General features: G+C 40.8%; 1 protein-coding gene across 1 annotated transcript; it reads right to left on the bottom strand.

The window, feature by feature from the left end:
- Nucleotides 1–880: 880 nt before the first annotated feature.
- LOC308122916 (choline transporter-like protein 4) lies at nucleotides 881–16,496 on the bottom strand (the record flags this gene model as incomplete). Its single annotated transcript, XM_080485084.1, has 20 exons — nucleotides 881–1,578; nucleotides 1,797–1,881; nucleotides 1,954–2,048; nucleotides 2,780–2,850; nucleotides 2,930–3,003; nucleotides 3,413–3,516; nucleotides 3,722–3,816; nucleotides 4,291–4,550; nucleotides 5,329–5,431; nucleotides 5,531–5,623; nucleotides 5,839–5,938; nucleotides 6,185–6,307; nucleotides 8,450–8,562; nucleotides 10,348–10,431; nucleotides 11,018–11,138; nucleotides 11,246–11,306; nucleotides 11,387–11,509; nucleotides 11,606–11,705; nucleotides 11,807–11,885; nucleotides 16,448–16,496. The coding sequence occupies 20 exons, from the start codon at nucleotides 16,494–16,496 to the stop codon at nucleotides 1,460–1,462; spliced, it is 2,052 nt and encodes a 683-aa protein (XP_080341210.1). The 3' UTR covers nucleotides 881–1,459.
- Between the last annotated feature and the right edge of the window lie 311 nt (nucleotides 16,497–16,807).

The raw sequence follows: 16,807 nt of genomic DNA, 5'->3' as shown, positions 1-16,807 counted from the left end.
GTTAAAAAGAGACTTAAACGTGTCAACACAATTTAAAAACATATTAAAATAGCTATTTAAAACCGTAAGCGCCATTTCTAATAATGACTTCATCCCCTGGCCAGACAGTTCCAGTTCCTGGCATCTGGACGGAGATTTAAAGCCCCGAAACTTAAGACGAGCCGCTGCAGGAGCAGCTGCTGCCATTTCCCTTCTAAATCAGTACTGAAAGCACTTTACTCTTGGGTCTTATGTAATGAAGTTCAACCTGATTTTTTATCTATGTATTGTACCTTCTTTATCATATTTTCAACAAGTCTTCATAGTGGTATTGTAGCGGTTCCTTCCATTTATTTATTCACTCTTTAACCTGTCAGTGAGCCTGTGAGCACCCAGCTATGTTTGTATCACAACTGTTATTTTACTGTCCTGCCTTTTAAAATATCTGCATGTACTGTCAGACTCCCTCTCCTGCTGCACAAAAATCTACCTACGGGTATCAATAGTCACCTTTGAACTTCTAAATGCAATGTTATCAATGCATCGATCCAGTTTTATAAGTCAAAACTATAGTCTACTAACAACTTTAAGAGCTTCTCATTGTAAAGTTTAGACATTAAAATCTGTCTGCAGACCGATTTTAATGGATTGAAAGTGGCAAAGGTGGCTTTTACTGATCAAGTTTGCAGATCTCTGGTCTAGCTAATACCCAAAACCTAAAAGGAAATCTAAAAGCAGGTAAAAACTTTGGTTTAGAGCAGGCATGGGACTACATCAGATATTGAGACTGCAGTTAAGGGACGAGTTAAGTTCAATACTTCACCTCAAACATGAGATCTTACAGGAGGTCCACAGACGGGATTCAGACACAGACACCGTTTCAAGAAGGTTTTTGAAAATACAGTTCAGTCAGAAAACATGAATTTATTTTGCCTCTGCTGTCCAGTAACACCAGTAGAAAATTCAGCAGGAGTAAACAATTAACCAAGAACCACTGTCCTTTACAATTTATCAGTATAATCAACAACATTGAGGTTATAGGAGCCAAATGAGGGGTTGTGTTCCCTCAGAAGCCGGTACAGGACCGGCTCCTACAATAAAGGTCATAAAAATATTTACAAACAACCTTTTTTACAAACAATATCTAAAAATAGCTGTAAGAACGTCTTTGTTCCAGTTAAATAAATCAGTTGCTACAGGGCATCTAAAAACAAACAACATAAATCTTGTGGCGTGTGAAGCTCGCGTCCACTTCTGAACATTTAACAGTCATAAGAACAGCTTTCCAAAACAAAAACTGAACTTCATAAAAGTTCCCAATAGCTGGAAGGAGTCCTGTGATGTGAACAGGAAGTAATACGACTTTATATACAAACACGTTCGAACAATTCCAAACTGCAACATCACAAAATGAGTTTGGTGAACGTCGAAGAAGGAGTGTCTAATAAAAACAATGGGAGGTGTGTGTGGGAGACGCTGCTCAGTCCTTCCTTTTCCGTTGTTTTGGAGACTCGTTGGATTTGTTGAGGATTTGTCGGAGGTTTTTTGACATTAAGTAGGGTTTCTGAAGAGATCCATCGTTTCGCTCCAGGTCCTCCACTGTGAGAGGAACAGTGACACCAGTGATCAAACATTGTCGTTTCAAGACATATAATTTAGAATACAGACAATAATGTTTTGATGAACAACCTGAAATTAATTCTGAGTCTCATGGTATCAAAATTCTGTCCATGTTTTTTTCACAACAACTCTCACAGTATGGAATCTCGGCCAATAGAGCCCCCGGGGCTCGATATAAATGATAAACGTTTACTCACAGAAGCAGAGGAAGAGTGTGTCCACGCACATGTTGTACACACTGAAGAATCCATTAGCGATGAAGTAGCTTCCAAACACCACCGTCTGCAACACAATGGAGTAAAGAGTCAACCTGAAGTCTGCTCTCAGAAAGACGGCGGTTTGTCAGTAACTTACGATGATTGGCATCCAGTAGTAGTTGAGGGATTCAGAGCGAAAGTCACTGCCCGGTAAAGGAATACGGCCCGAAAAGAAAAAGAAGGACAAAGTACCTGGAAAAAAGACGTAGAGTTCAAGGTCTCCTCCTCCTTCCATCTCAACTGCTGTGTGAATGCTATCAAGTAGAGATTGTGAACAGAAATGGTAACGCTTGGAGACACATTACATATGATAGAACCTGGAGTGGCGTGTGCTGGAGCCGATCTCTCTCACACACACAGGAAGGAACTTTGCACAGAAAGGCTGAAGTCACAGAAAACTTGGACTCCAATCAGGAATGATCTGACTGTGAGGCGGACTAACACACCCCCATGTAGCCTTCAAGGTCTCTCCTGATTTAAATGAACTGTATGAAGAACACAGCTTTAGCTCATTATTCTTTTTGTGGTTTTCACTGTTGCAGGAGGAAAGAAACACAACATCAAAAAACTGCTTTTAAGCAGTCAAAATGAAGCGTTCGCAGCTTATCAAGCCCACGGTGGTGTATCGGTTAGACTCTCCACTCAGTGGGGAGATTCTCACTTTGGTCTTCATGTTCTCCGTGTTTCTCCAGCTTCCTCTAATATCTACAAACACACATGTGAAGGTAACTGATGTCTCTAAATTGACTTCAGGTGTGATTGTGAGTGTCTTTTGTCTGGGATGGACTGATGCCCTGTCCAGGTTGAACCCTGCTTTCACTGGTAAGCTGAACGAAGTGGAATAGATGGATGGATGGATGGATGGATGGATGGATGGATGGATGGAAGCTGCACTGACAGATCTGCAGCAGTGTTGTACGCACCAACTCCTCCGACCACCAGGAGCTTCCCAAAGAACAGCAGCAGGTCCGTCACTTTGTCCAGCACCACGACCCTGCGACCACACAGCATTCACACATTCTAACAAACACACTTGTACCAGCGAGCGTCAGAAGAGAAACGTCACAACAAACCTGATGACATTCCTCATCAGCAGCTGGAATGCATTTTTTGCAGAGACACAGAAGTTTTTCCCATAAATGGCAATCTGTCAACAAAAAAAAATAAACTTTTGTGATATATCTCATGAGAAATTGTTATTTAGGTTCTCCCTTTACTGTTGTGGCCACAGAAAGTCATTGCAATGTAGATTGACCAGTTTTTACACAACATGTCCTTCCTGAATGCAAACCAGCGTTCAACACACACAAAGTCAAGACTTAACCTCACAGTTTCAATAATTTTATATATACATATAAAAAAATATGTCCATAAATTTTGTAGTTTAATTTTCTTTCAAAGATGATTAGTAACCATCGCTACGACAGGGCTGGTGGCACATCGTGTTTAGTAAAAGCCAGCCAAGACAATGAGTTGCTGTGGTGACCCCTGTAGGAAAGAGAGCAGCTGAATAGACACTAACTCCACTAAAGATGATTTATCTGATGATGTCTCACCATGATGTAGGCGTTACTGTTGAGATATTTAATAAACGTCTCCAGACACCAGAAGCAGCACTTCAGGCAGCACATGATGAAACGTGCCACTGGATTCTGGGACGCTGAGGATGAGGAAAAAAAGCACCCAGCTTGAGTTTCTTGTTATTAATTTCTTTCCATCACATTTTTTTTTAGCAATTCTGAGATTTTAGACTTTACGGAGATAAAATGCAGCTTCATTGCACTGTGAAATCACTAATTTTCAATATTCGGAAAGAAAAAGCTTTGACGCTGTATTTCAGTCTGTGTCATAATCCTCGGCCTTACATCTCAGTTTGTCGTCAATGTACTCCAGAAGAATTCTCACAATCTCCACCAGCGTCAGGATCAACGCACCGAAGGCCAAAGAACCCACGTGGTACCTAATATGGAAAATAAACACAAGGCCTCACAAGTTAAAGTTGAATGTAATGGTAGGAGTAAAAAAACAAAACAAATGGCAAAGCTAAATAATGGAGAATATATTGGGATATATTACACCAGTTGATCTGGCTCATAAACTGCTACCTCGCACAGATCTAATACGCCCTCTGGAGGGCTGAATGGGAACTGCAGTCAAACGCAACGTCCTGGAACCTTCTTCTTTAGGAGGATCCAAGTATTTAAAAGGTCATTATGTCTACAACGTGTCAAACATAAATGTTGTCTTCACTGTGACAGTCAGCTTGATGGCAAATCATGCAAGTAGTGAATAAGACTTCATTCGCCATGTTTAAATGATCAGAGCACTTTTGATTTCCCTTGTTAAACCTCTGTGGTACAGACTGTGTTTTTGTCACTCAATAAAAAGTACAGTGGAGGTCTGACACTGAAGTGACAGCTGCTTTGAAACCAACCTCAGAGTGCGCATGAAAGCAGCACCCACGGGGAACATGGGGATGTCCTCGGGTTTGTTGAAGGCCCAGTAGTACGAGGCGAAGGCCCTTGCCAGCGTGCACTGACCCAGTGCAATGACAAAGTTGGCACACCAGAGGAAGGCTATAGCGTTGTAGATCTGCAGGTTGAAGAGGTTCCTCTGAAAGAGACCCTCTTCGTTGTATTTGATGAAGATGCAGCTGGCTGAAGGGCAGCTGGGATAATCGGATGCGTTGAAGTTCTGAGAGGATGAATGTGAGGAGCGGAGAAGTGAGGTGACGGGTGGAGACATCTGCAGCTTGTTATTCCATCCCTTCATTAATGAGCTTGGGTGGATTAGCTTTGTTCTATAGGTGATGGGGTTGTTAATTAAATTTTGAATATGCAAGAATTACAACAAAAAAAAAGATAATATGAATTCTTTGTTTGAAAACTCAATTTCCACTTTAAATTGTAACCCCTCTTTATAAATGAGTAATTTATGTATAGATAATCTTTTTTATTTGTGCCTTATGTTACTTGTACATTTTCTCTATATGCCCTTAAATTTTAGAGGAGAAACTTTCAAAGAGAAATTTTCAAGTGTCATGAAGGGCATTCAGTGTAAAATCTTTAGCGATTGGAATACTGAACAGAATATGATAATCACACCTGATTGACCCGGGACAACAACCGCCACAGCCGTTGTTAAATAACGGTGTGACTGGAAACTGTGCTACTATAGACTGAAGCAGAAGAGGAAGACAAATGAGGAGGTTCCAGGAGAAGAGGAAGATTGGGAAAGTTAAGGTGAGTGTAGGGACTCTTACAATATGGTGGAAAAGTGAGAGAGATGGCTTGGTCATGTATGTAAGGAGAGAAAACTGTGTAGGAAAAATGATGCTGAGGATGGAGCTGCCAGGCAAGACGAGAGGAGGAAGGCCAGTAAAGAAGTTCATGGATACAATGAGGGAAGACAGACGTCATAGGGACAGAGGAGAAGATTATACTGCAGATTACAGAATTTAACAACAACTAACCTGGGGGTCACAGGTCACGTTGCCATTGAGACTCTGACAGCTGCTCATAGTGGAGTTTAAACCCACCACTTTGTAGACTGGATTCCCTGAAGTGGCCAAATATCTGTACACACCAGTTTAAAGAAAAGAGTCCACGCTCTGGAGGTTTTGAATAGTACAATATCCGTTCTTGTGAATAAACAACCACAAAAGTAAAGGATACAAAGCGGTGATGCCCCAGTAAGCAACACACACCAACAGGAGAACAAATGTGACCAGAGGGAACGCCAGAGCAGACATCATGTGGCTGATAGTTCTGCAGAAGATCAACACAGAGCAGGAGGTTATACCGAGGCGAAAATGCTTCTTTTCATCCTTTTACAAAGCAACATGAAAACATTTCCACGTTACCATGACATTACAGTGTCCTCAAATGAAAACAGAATAATCAAGCGAATCAGTTTAAATGCTCAATCTGCCATGTGAAAACTCAAAAGGTGTCCAGTACTTTGGTGGTATGACATGACTCACTTGCTGGCCTCCTGGATGAGGGCGATAGCGATGAGGATTCTGGTTCGCAGAAATATGAGAGTCAAAAGAAGAATCCCCTCCACCACAGATATGATGATCACTGGTGGGTAGAGTGAGGGAGACAAGCTTTTAATTTGATATTACTGCTGGTAATTGTTGCCAGAATGTTTCTTTAACGACTGCATTTTAACATTAAGTCACGGAGTCCTTCTTTTCTTAATATATTCTTGAACCACCTCTCGACCTCATCATTCCTCATTCAACAATGACAGTGTGACAGATGATTGCTTCAGTTCAAAAAAGCACTTGGAAGAGTCAAAAGTCAAAAGTGACCAATCAGACTCACGGAAGGCCAGCCAGGTCTCCTGGACTTGGAGATAAATGTTAAAGTTGGTGGTGAAACCAACATCAGTGATGGTGGCAGAGATTTGCTTGTAGTTATCGTACTCCCAGTAGCAGTGCCATATCCCTGCGGAAGAAATAAAGAGTGACATAAGGACACTCAAACAACTCAGAGCAGAACGGTGCAGTTTACAGCTTGTAGACACATAACCTCCGGCCGTCCTTGAACTGAAATTATGACTGCTGGGATTCTGAAGTTTGAACCTGAACTTTATAGTGAACATAATTCCTGCTTGCAGACAGACCGTGAACTATTTTGTTGGGTTGAAGGAAGAAATTCAAACACTGTTATCCTATAAAACAATGAAAGAACCGATGTGGAGTGAGAAAAGCCGCTCAATACAATAAAACTTACTGCTTTTTATACAGATGGTTAAGTAGATCTGAGCAGAGCACATGTAGTTTTTCCACATAGGACCCGCTGGAGGCTACAAGAGGACTACATTCAAGTTAACTGTGCTTGACTCGAACGAGTCAAAGTATATTATATCGAAATGGGCTTTTTTATTTATTTATTTATTTATTCCTTTTTCTTTTTGTTTCATCTAATTTTAAATTGTTCATTCAGTCGAAATAAATCAATCAAACTGTGCTTGTGTTCTGAAAGTGCGACAGTAGTTCAACAAACAGCTCATAGCCTACAGAAATTGGGAGTTTGTGTTGGAGGTGGGTTGCAGCATCGGGTCACCCACACTGGCGTGGCCGGGGTTTTGTACAGAATTGCCCAAAACGAATCATCATAATGACTGCAATCATGTGACCTTGTCCTGTAATGACTGGCGTTCCACCAGGCTAAGCTAAGCTAAGCGAAGACAAGCCTCTCCTCTCTTTGTTCATGTTCACTCTCTGGTGAATCAAGTGGGCGAGGTACGACTCCACATAATTAACTAAAAGATTAAAAAATAAATTAGTGTGTACACAGTAGAACCTCTGGCAAGCGAACTCGGTAAGAGCAGACACCCTGTAATGAGACCTCTCACTGTGCATGGACAGGTTTTAACTGTTAACGCACCTTAATGAGCGGACAACCTGCTTGACGCGGATAACAGACAGGTCTTTCTGGCAAATTTCAAGCTGAGCGACACTAAAATAGCCAAAATCATTGGACTGGACCCGATAATCCAAATATTTGTTTGCTGTGATGTCCGGATATTAATTTTGAAATGTGATAAATCGCCTCCTCCTACGCAGCGCGGTGCTGTGCTGTGACGCTCCTCTCAGCTTGCACGAAGAGGTTTTAACTGTTACACACCTTAATGAGCGGACAACCTCCCCTCTCAAGCTTAAGTCTCACTTTATACCAGGGGAGTCAAACATTAGGCCCACGGGCCAAAACCAGGCCGCAAAAGGCTCCAATCTGGCCGACAAACCACCAAGTAAGGCGGCTATATAGGATTTATAGTTTCGTTTTTTGTTTTTACACTTCACTGTTTTTTGTGCCAGAATGCCTCATTAAAATTGACTCTTGTTAACGTTGTAATAATTTTCTGTACTAATTGTTTGATCTTGCCCACTCAAGACTGGACCGTATGGGGTGTTTCTTCCATGACATTATTTAGTGTTTGGTTTGTTCGATAACAACTGGCCCTACAATTTGTCCCCGTGACGTCTCCCTCTGAAGAGAGGATACCTGTTTTCAAGGGAAACTTGCTCCTGGATTTTAGGGCGTCCCTACATCAGGGGTTTTACTGTATATATAGTGGGGAATTGGTGAATGTTAAAATAATCGCTGTATATGTTTTGAGTTGTTGTGTTTGCGTTGTTGTAAATTGTGGCCATTTATAATTCCAATTTTTGATTGACGTTAAGGTAGGGTGGCTCAAACACCCCTTGCATTTTTGGTTCAGCCCAGTTTGTCCTGACTGGACCAATTTAGGGCTGGGCTTATTCAAAGGCTTCTGTCTGTGTCAGGGAACGGAGAGACGACTGAGAGACGGAGTCTGAGTGCGAGTCAGCCAACTTGCTGTGAGGTTGGAAATGACTGTTTTTTCAGATTTGTGAAAAGTGAGCATTCCAAATAACCTAATTTTATTTCTGAAACGCTGACTTGCAACCTCATCCTTTCTCATCCACCAAATCTCGTTCAGGCAAAACACATCCCGAGTCGGGGTGACCATGTGGTCCCTCACAGCGATGTAAAGAGTAAAATCCAGTGTAGACTGGCAGCTAAAACGCCACCGCACACAGAAACATATCTGTGAGTGTTTACCATAGGCCCCGGCAGCCAGGACTCCGAAGATGAGCACCCACACCATAACAGGAGCGAAGAACCTCAGCAGCAGCAGGAACAGCAGACTGACCACCATGGCGATCAGCAGGCAGCTGAGACAGAGAGAGACGGCTCAATGTGAGGTTATTGTCAGACATGCTCAATAAGGTTGTTTGTTTTGGACTCCATCATCATTTCCAATGGCTGTCTACACTTTGGTCCACCATCCAAGCACACCGACACAAAACATAATTCCACGAAAAAACAAACACAAAGCCAAACGTTCAATGTTTCCTATCCCAGGGCCTGAAAAACAGCTTAGATGATCCAACAGTGTCATTAGCAGGTTTATTTCATCAGGAGGCTCGATAATTATGCATCCATTTGATTGTTTTAATGCTCCCTGCTCCAGCATCCTTCATCCAACACAAAAGATAAGATTACAAACTGTGAAAAATGTATAAAAATGTTGGTCATTGGATAGTACTGAATAGCACAAGTATGTCTCATAAAGTACATGCTTAGTAGACCTTTGTGTTGAAGTCAAGTCAAACTTTATACGGGTAATAAAACTAGTAAAATTAAAAAAATATATTAATAAATGTGAAGTGGACCCCCGGCTAGCTCAGTTGGTAGAGCATGAGACTCACAATCTCAGGGTAGTGGGTTCGTGTCCCACGCCGGGTGCCACCTTCCTGTGGGCTCACCACCTGCAGGAAGGTTCTTAAATGGTGCATTGTGATCTGGGTGACAGTGCTCAGACTGTCACCCCCGCGACCCGGAAACGGATAAGCGGAAGAAAATGAATGAATGAATGAATGAATGTGAAGTGAGTATCGAATGTGAGAGAAACAAAGCTGGATTTGCAAAAACTAAGCACAACAAATTAAGACACACGTTTAAGGTTCAAGGTTCAGAGAGAATAAAGTACAATAAAATGGTCCAAAAAATAACACAGGAGCAATTTAATAGTTAAAAGGTTAAATAGAACTGAAATAAAGAATTATACCTTTTATTCATGAAAGGCCAAGACGGATGTATGCTTTAAGGTTTCCTTGAAATGTTTAAATCTTTATATTTCCCCACAGGCCCTCAATAGATGGTTTCAACATCTCGGACGCTTTACTGAAAGTCTTTATTCTACATTTTATGACTTTATGAATAAAACAGTTGTACCAGAGGACATGAGAAGGCACAGAGGCTCATACGACGTGAGCATATGAGACATATATTCAGGTACAAAAGCACAAAGTGCTTCAATATAACAATAAAATAACTTTAAACGGGATTGTGAAGCTCACTGTTAACTACTGCAGGGACTTTAAAACAAGTGTCATGCTCTCAGGTCTCCTGGTGCTGGTCAGTAGTCACAGTTGGGATTTTGGCACTAGCAGGAAACAAATGAATATTTGTTGTTGTATTTAAGACTGCTGCTGGTATGATGTTTAGATGTCAACTTCAATTTTTCCCCGTCCATTGTGGGATGTGGAAACCGTTAAATATGGCGTGAATCCCCTGCCCTCTGCATCTGCATCGTAATTCTTTTGCCCATGTTTGATGTCCGCTCTCTGTGTCGGCCACTATATTTGGCCAAAATGCAGGATCACAGATCGAAGTGTCTGATCAGTCTCTGATCCAGACCGCCACTCCTAAATGAATGCAGAGGAGACACTGAATTATGATAATATTTCTACTGCCGTTACACTGTCTACTTCACAAGTGACAGTGTAACGGCCCATTAGGCTGCAATTGGCTGGCGAGAACACTGGACTAAAAGAACCTTATTTGATATGACATTTAGTCTTTTATCAATCTATTTACAGCTACAAAGTGAAGAGCTGTATGATGTGTGTGTCAGCAGGTGGCAGTGTGCACTGTGGCACAGATCAGTAACTCACATGAGGATCCACGGCCATGACGACGCAAAATCCTCAAAGATTCGAACGCTGATCTCCTTGGCATTGAATCCATTCACAAGGTCCCTAATGAATACAGAAGCAAGGCCTGGTTGTATTAATGGCTGTTCTGCTTTTCAAAACTAAACCCGACAGAAAATAACAACTGAAACTGAGACATAACAACTAGTTTGAAGCATCCTGAAAGCAAAGACAAGAATGGTAAATGGTTTTTACTGATATAGAGATTCTCTACTTATGTGACGGGAAGAAAAGATGAACCAAATGAATTCTACATGTTAGTGATAATTATTAAACAAGTACATTTTTAAACATTATCTGATGAATTCTCTTCTCCATTACATAAGTAGTAAGACACATACAAGGCAATACAGGCTATAAAAACAAACCCCAGGCAATCAGCTGTGAGCTCTGAGAACATGCCTCCTCAAAGGCTGCTGTGAATAACCAAGCGAAACACTACAGCTATCACCAGCTGCCACACTACTGCCCAATACAAAAACTCACACATTCACCGACCTTGCGCTGATGATGAGGAGAAAGAACAAACGTGTGTTATTTCAGAAGTTATAGAAGACGTATGAACTTAAAGCTTTGGCTTTGTGTTTCAGTCATGATGAGGATGAGACAGTATGAGGAATCTGCTTCTTACACAGTGCCATTCTTGATGATGCTGATTGTGTCATTGACTGAAGCAGGGAGGCCCGGGACATTAGAAAAGGATGGAGGGATGTCCTCCAGTTTTGAGAAATCAGGCAAACATCTCCCCAGCACTATCAGGATAGAACAAAGTCAAAATTGATGAGAAATCACTTCATACATTCTCAATAACTTTCAGTCGCAATCTCAGTTACTGCAGGTAAAATGTGTCTTTTCTCACCAGGAGAACTGGGGACGTAGAAATAAGGGCAGAGCTCCTTTTCCAAAATCTCTGACACGGTCTGAAAACATTGTTATATCATGAAGTTGTAAGAATATGAAAAGCCCGTAAAAATGTAGACGATCTTCTGCTAGAGCTTACCAGCGTAGTAGTTTTCAGATCTAAAGCTGGCACACACAGATCTTGATTGAAAACATCTTCTAGTTTCTGACCAGGTAAATACAGCGCTGCCCCAAACTCAGAAGGACATTTTTCCACACACACCTGTTGGAAACACAAAGTTAGATGTTTCTGGGAAGACATGAGAGGACAGTCATTCACACATTATATTACACACTATGAAATCCAGCAGCTCTTTACCTGCGTGGTTGGACACTGAAGACCATTCAAAGCGCTCGCAATGATGTTAACGGACATGGCACATTTGAGCATATCAAAGTAGAACAGGTTTGGCCGATTTCTGCAAAATAAAGAGAACAACACTTACTTTGCTCTTATATTTCATTTGTACAGTTTCCCATTTTAAAATGATATGAAATGAAGACAAAGAGTTGTGATTACTTGTGCTCTCCGATGCCACAGAACCACCCAGTTGAGTTTTTGGGATAAAGAACATGCCTGGGATCTCCGTAAAGCCAAGCTGATAGAGCCAAAGTAAACACACATTGAAAACTAATGAAAATATAAAAACACTGATGTCACATATTTTATCTATGTAGCTTTGTCAGCAACAGAAAGAACTTCTACATCAAGTTATGCTTTCAGTAAACACAAAAACTACATTTACTGTGTTGAGTTTGAAGAGCTATCAAGGGAACGTTACTGTATGACCCCGATTCAACACAGCTGATTCTCATCAACGAGACGTTATCAACACCACTATTTGGAGCAGTGAGTAATTTCCGATACATAGAGCAGGTTAACTCCAGGACACGTAGACAGAAACAGTAAAGCAATAACAACAGTAGTTTCATTCTCTCAGAAACACCACAAGAGGTCAGAACAATATAGTCATTTTCTTCATGAACCTTTCTTTTTGTAATAGCTTCACACACAACCAAGAGCCAGTGAATTCATCAACTAACATCACTGCTTTTCAAGTACTTGGTCGAGACGGCCCAGCGTCGTGCGCCTCTGAGTGAGAATAAGTGCTGGAGAGAATGAACGGGCGGATGGACAAATAAATAATTTTGCTTGTAATAGCGGTGGAACACATTTCTAAATCTAACATCCATGATTCCACCGAGGCCCAGGCCTGTCCTTGAACTACTTGCAGAGCAGGAAATGGAGGATTATTCAGGACACAGGAAAGTGTTTTGAGTTTAACGGGGCAATGAAAGGCTGCTGGCAGGATGTTCACTGTGAAATCAGCTGTTCATAGTTTAACACAATTGAAAAAAAATAAATGTTTTAAGATGGAATCTAATTTTAATTTGGCGCAAAGAAACAATAAGATTGCCAGTTTTGGTTTATGAAATAACTGATGAACTGTAAATTGGTATTATATTAACCTTAAGGCAAATCTGCACTGTTAAGGTGAAAATCAGGGGAAAACGGTGTGACTCTGTCCAGAGGTGGACACAAGGTGATTAGTAGACTGGTATTGCAGTATTTACATAGAGATCATTCATCAAACTGCAGCTGATGGTTCAGCTGTTTGATTTATGGTGACTATTGTAATCATTAGTACTAAAGACCATGTGACATTTATTAGCACAAATATAAATCAGTTTTATTCTGACTCCTGTATTTATATCAGCGTTATGGTGGGAGACACAACAATGTCTCTCTCTCTCTACCAGAGGAATTAACTGAAACAAATTGTTCAATGATGTATGAGAATCAGACCTAATTAATGTAAAGATCCAACTGAATGGCTGTAAAGTAGGTTTATTTAATGACAAGACATACATTTGATACCTTAAAAATGCATTTAGCTTTACATTATTTGCGTGTATTTGGTGTCTCTTACCTAATACTCCAACTGCTATGTAGCCGAGGATGATGGCCAGGAAGAGAATACAGCAGATTATATCAGTGCATCCTCTGTGGAAAACAAGACACAGCAACAAGTTTGCTAGGATGATGACGAATGTGAAATCGACATAGAGCATCAGAAAGCTGACAGCTGGACAGAAGATTCACCTTTTGTGTATTGGCCCGTTGAAGCTCGGGTCAAACTCAGTTGGTTCTCCTGGGAAAAGAAAACAGCCAAGTCATGTTTCCTTTCTATGAGCACTCGACTGTTTCATCCGCCATATTTCTTTTTGGACTGAGGACAGACGACAAGACGAAACTGAATCTAGGTTCACTTGCTAACGTCGGCGTTCACATCTTTGCGTCACAGTTTGAAATAACATTCAAATGTAGGCCGTTTGGGAGTACATGCTGGGTTTAATTACACATTCCCTGCATTGGGTTATATATGAAGGTGCATGTCCCCAAAAAAACATGGTGGTGATGTTTACCAGCAAGCACATAGTCGTCTTGTCCTCTCTTCTGGGAGTTAATGAATTACTAGATGAGGAAGACCTTTCAAGTGAGTGAGGTTAAAAGTGTTTATAATTCACTTTACAGTAGAATCAGTATAAGAGAGGGCGTTTCCTACAAGGAAGAAGAGATTTATTTTTGTTTCCTGGAACAAAGGAGAAACTTGCCTTAATAACAAACAATGAGTCAAGGTCTTCAATTTACTGTTCACAAGAAGCAGTTTTCTGAACTGAATCGTAGTTAAGCTGATCTCATTTATTTAATCTACAATACACGACATAGAGCAAAAACTAAAAGAGCCAAATTGAGGCACAGCACTCGGGTGAGCAGTTCAGGTATATTTGGATAGAATTTGAATGCAGAGCGAGGTTGTCCGATGCTGGGAAGTCAAGACATTTGCATTATTTCATCAAGAAGAATATCAATCTGAGAACTTTTTGGATAAGATCTAAATATTTCTGGAGTTTTGAAGTTTGAAGTGTGTTTTCTGCAGTTAATTCCTTCTCAACAGCACAAAGCATCCCTCTAATGTCTTTACTTTCTGCGCTTCGTGTACTAACATGGTGTCAGGCAGCTCAACCTTGACAAAGACTATATCTACTCTGGCATGTGTCGTCTTAGTAGGATACAAATGTTAAAACAGGATACATGACTTAACAGCGACTATTTACTCTGTTCAAACTCCAGCCAAGTCTAAGATGCAATGTGGCAAAGAAATGTATACGGTAATAATAATAATAATAAAAACCAGCCTGAAGCACACATTCAGAGCAGTGAGAGAACAAGCTGCTGGGTCACACGACACACAATGCATCAGCATTCAGTTTCCAATCTCTTTATTCAAATATAGGTTGTTACAGACTGAGCAGATTTTGAGAGGAGAACTTTTACTTGAGTGTATTATTAATAACAGTTCATTCACTTGTAATTGAGAACAATTCAAGCACCATCGACCATGGAATACACCTTGTTCACCACAGTGTGTGCGTATCTGTCATACACTTTAATAATTGTCTGAGAAATGTACTTTGACCTTCGATACAGGGGATATGAATCAAATGCCTGCTGTTGCCAATGCAGTTAAAGTAGTGGATACTTAAACTACTTTTTGAAGAGACCTTTGTACTTTCATTTCAGTATTCTTATTTTTAATGATGCCTCTGAGTGAAAAGTCAAGTTAAATTCATCTATTTGCAGTGGACAGTCGCTAATTTGTCTTTTTTGAACTCTTCTCTGCAGTCGTGTTTGTTTCTTCAGGCTCATAGTGCCAATAGTCTGCTGTGTCCAAAAATGTCGGATTTCTGTGTTTTTACAACTTCACCTTGAAATTAAGCAACAAGTGAGCTCGCTTGTATGCCTGCTGCTCTTACTAAAACAATGCGGCCCACAGTAAACAAACTGAAAAAGCAAATCCTTACACAGTAATATGTTTTCATTGTCATTTTTACAGATTAAAAACTTCTTCATGGAAAAGTCTGACACCTCAGATTAAAGTTGTGGTGTCAAACTTGTTGGCCAAACCCTGCCTGTGTTGAGTTTTTGGGGTTTGTTGACACGACAACGCCAATGAAAATTTTGAAAACGGCTCCCAAGGAGGAACGTTTTGAAAACGCTCGGACTCTATCCCTGCATAGATGGCATAAATGCTGCTAGATCGCACCACAGCCACGGTAAATAGTTATTCTGCACAAGAGATGGGCAATATCGACAATGGTGTGATGACTCCCAGTCCATATTCTCCTGAGACTTGTTAGTTTTATACTGTAATAACATCACACTTGGCTGTCTGTCCATATGTCCGTGAACTCACCATCGTTAATGTTTATAACGTATTGTTCTCTGTGCAATTATGTGTGTTTTCATTACAAAAACAGACAACGGCACTCACTGAGTGGCCCAACAGGGAAAACTGCGTCGTTTTCTGCTTTTCTGTCTTTTAAAATGTTGTCATGTGAACATGAAACTTTTCCGAAACGAAAATGCAAAAACGATGCGTTTTCACATTTAGCAGTATTTCCATAGAGTCTACACCGAGACTGATCCTGAGGGAAAGGTCATTTTTTGCCCGTTTTCATTTCCTAAAATGCTCGGGGGGCTGTTTTCAAAAAGTTCTGTTTTCGGTGTGGCGGAAACATATGGTACCCAAAACTCAAATAAAGTTTTCAATTTTCACTTGAAAACGGGATCTTAAATGTGACAGCATGTATTTGGGCGATATTCCTTTAGATGCGTTGATAAAAAGGTCACAAAGAAATGGCCTAAACCTTCTTTACATACTAGTGCTGACTGGATAGACCTATATGAAATTATATTAAAGGCTAAATATAAACGATTATCTACAAAATCTGGACAATATGGTGGAGTATGCCAAACCTATAAAGCCCAATTATTTTTCATTTAAATATCGATTCCCTGCTAAATTAATCTTGTATACATATATAGTCTTAATTTTTCCAGCGAGCTTCCCGCGTTTTTTTTTTTTTTTTTTTTTTATACAAATCAGTGTTTAGCGTGAACCAAAAAACAGATTTAAACCTTAATTCCAAACTTCAAAAATAATAAAAATTTACCAAATTTCGAGCAATTCTCACGATTTGTTAAAAACACCGTGTAATTTTAAGTGTTTTCAGATCATTTCAAGTCTTTTACTCGACGTCTTTTCTTTATTTTTTTGCGGCTCTTTGAGGGAACTAACGGTCGATGTCCGCTCACCGTACTTGGAGTCCGGATTTTCTTCCTCTGATTCTTTCTTTCTTCCCATTTTTTCCCACTTCAAACTCCGCAGGTGAGCTTCCCGTGGCCTGGAGGGTTTCACCGGCTCACGGAGCGGTCGGGGGGGGGGGGGGGGTCACTGACAGCGGCTTGAAGAGCTCTCCGGTGGCGCCTTAACGTCCTCCGTCCCTCCTGGAGCGACAGTTACCGAGTCGAGGAAATCTTTTTTTTTTTTCTCTGCCAGGCACTTGTTACTAGGCAGTGACGTCACGGGCATACGCGGATGCACACCTGCGCGTGTCATCATTCGAGGAAGAGATGTACGGAAGAGGATTATGGCCACCTAGAAGTTACTTTATA

Source organism: Lipophrys pholis, assembly GCF_963383615.2.
Source record: "Lipophrys pholis genome assembly, chromosome: 17".
Lineage (NCBI taxonomy): Eukaryota > Metazoa > Chordata > Actinopteri > Blenniiformes > Blenniidae > Lipophrys > Lipophrys pholis.
This window is presented reverse-complemented; position numbering and strand designations above follow the sequence as displayed.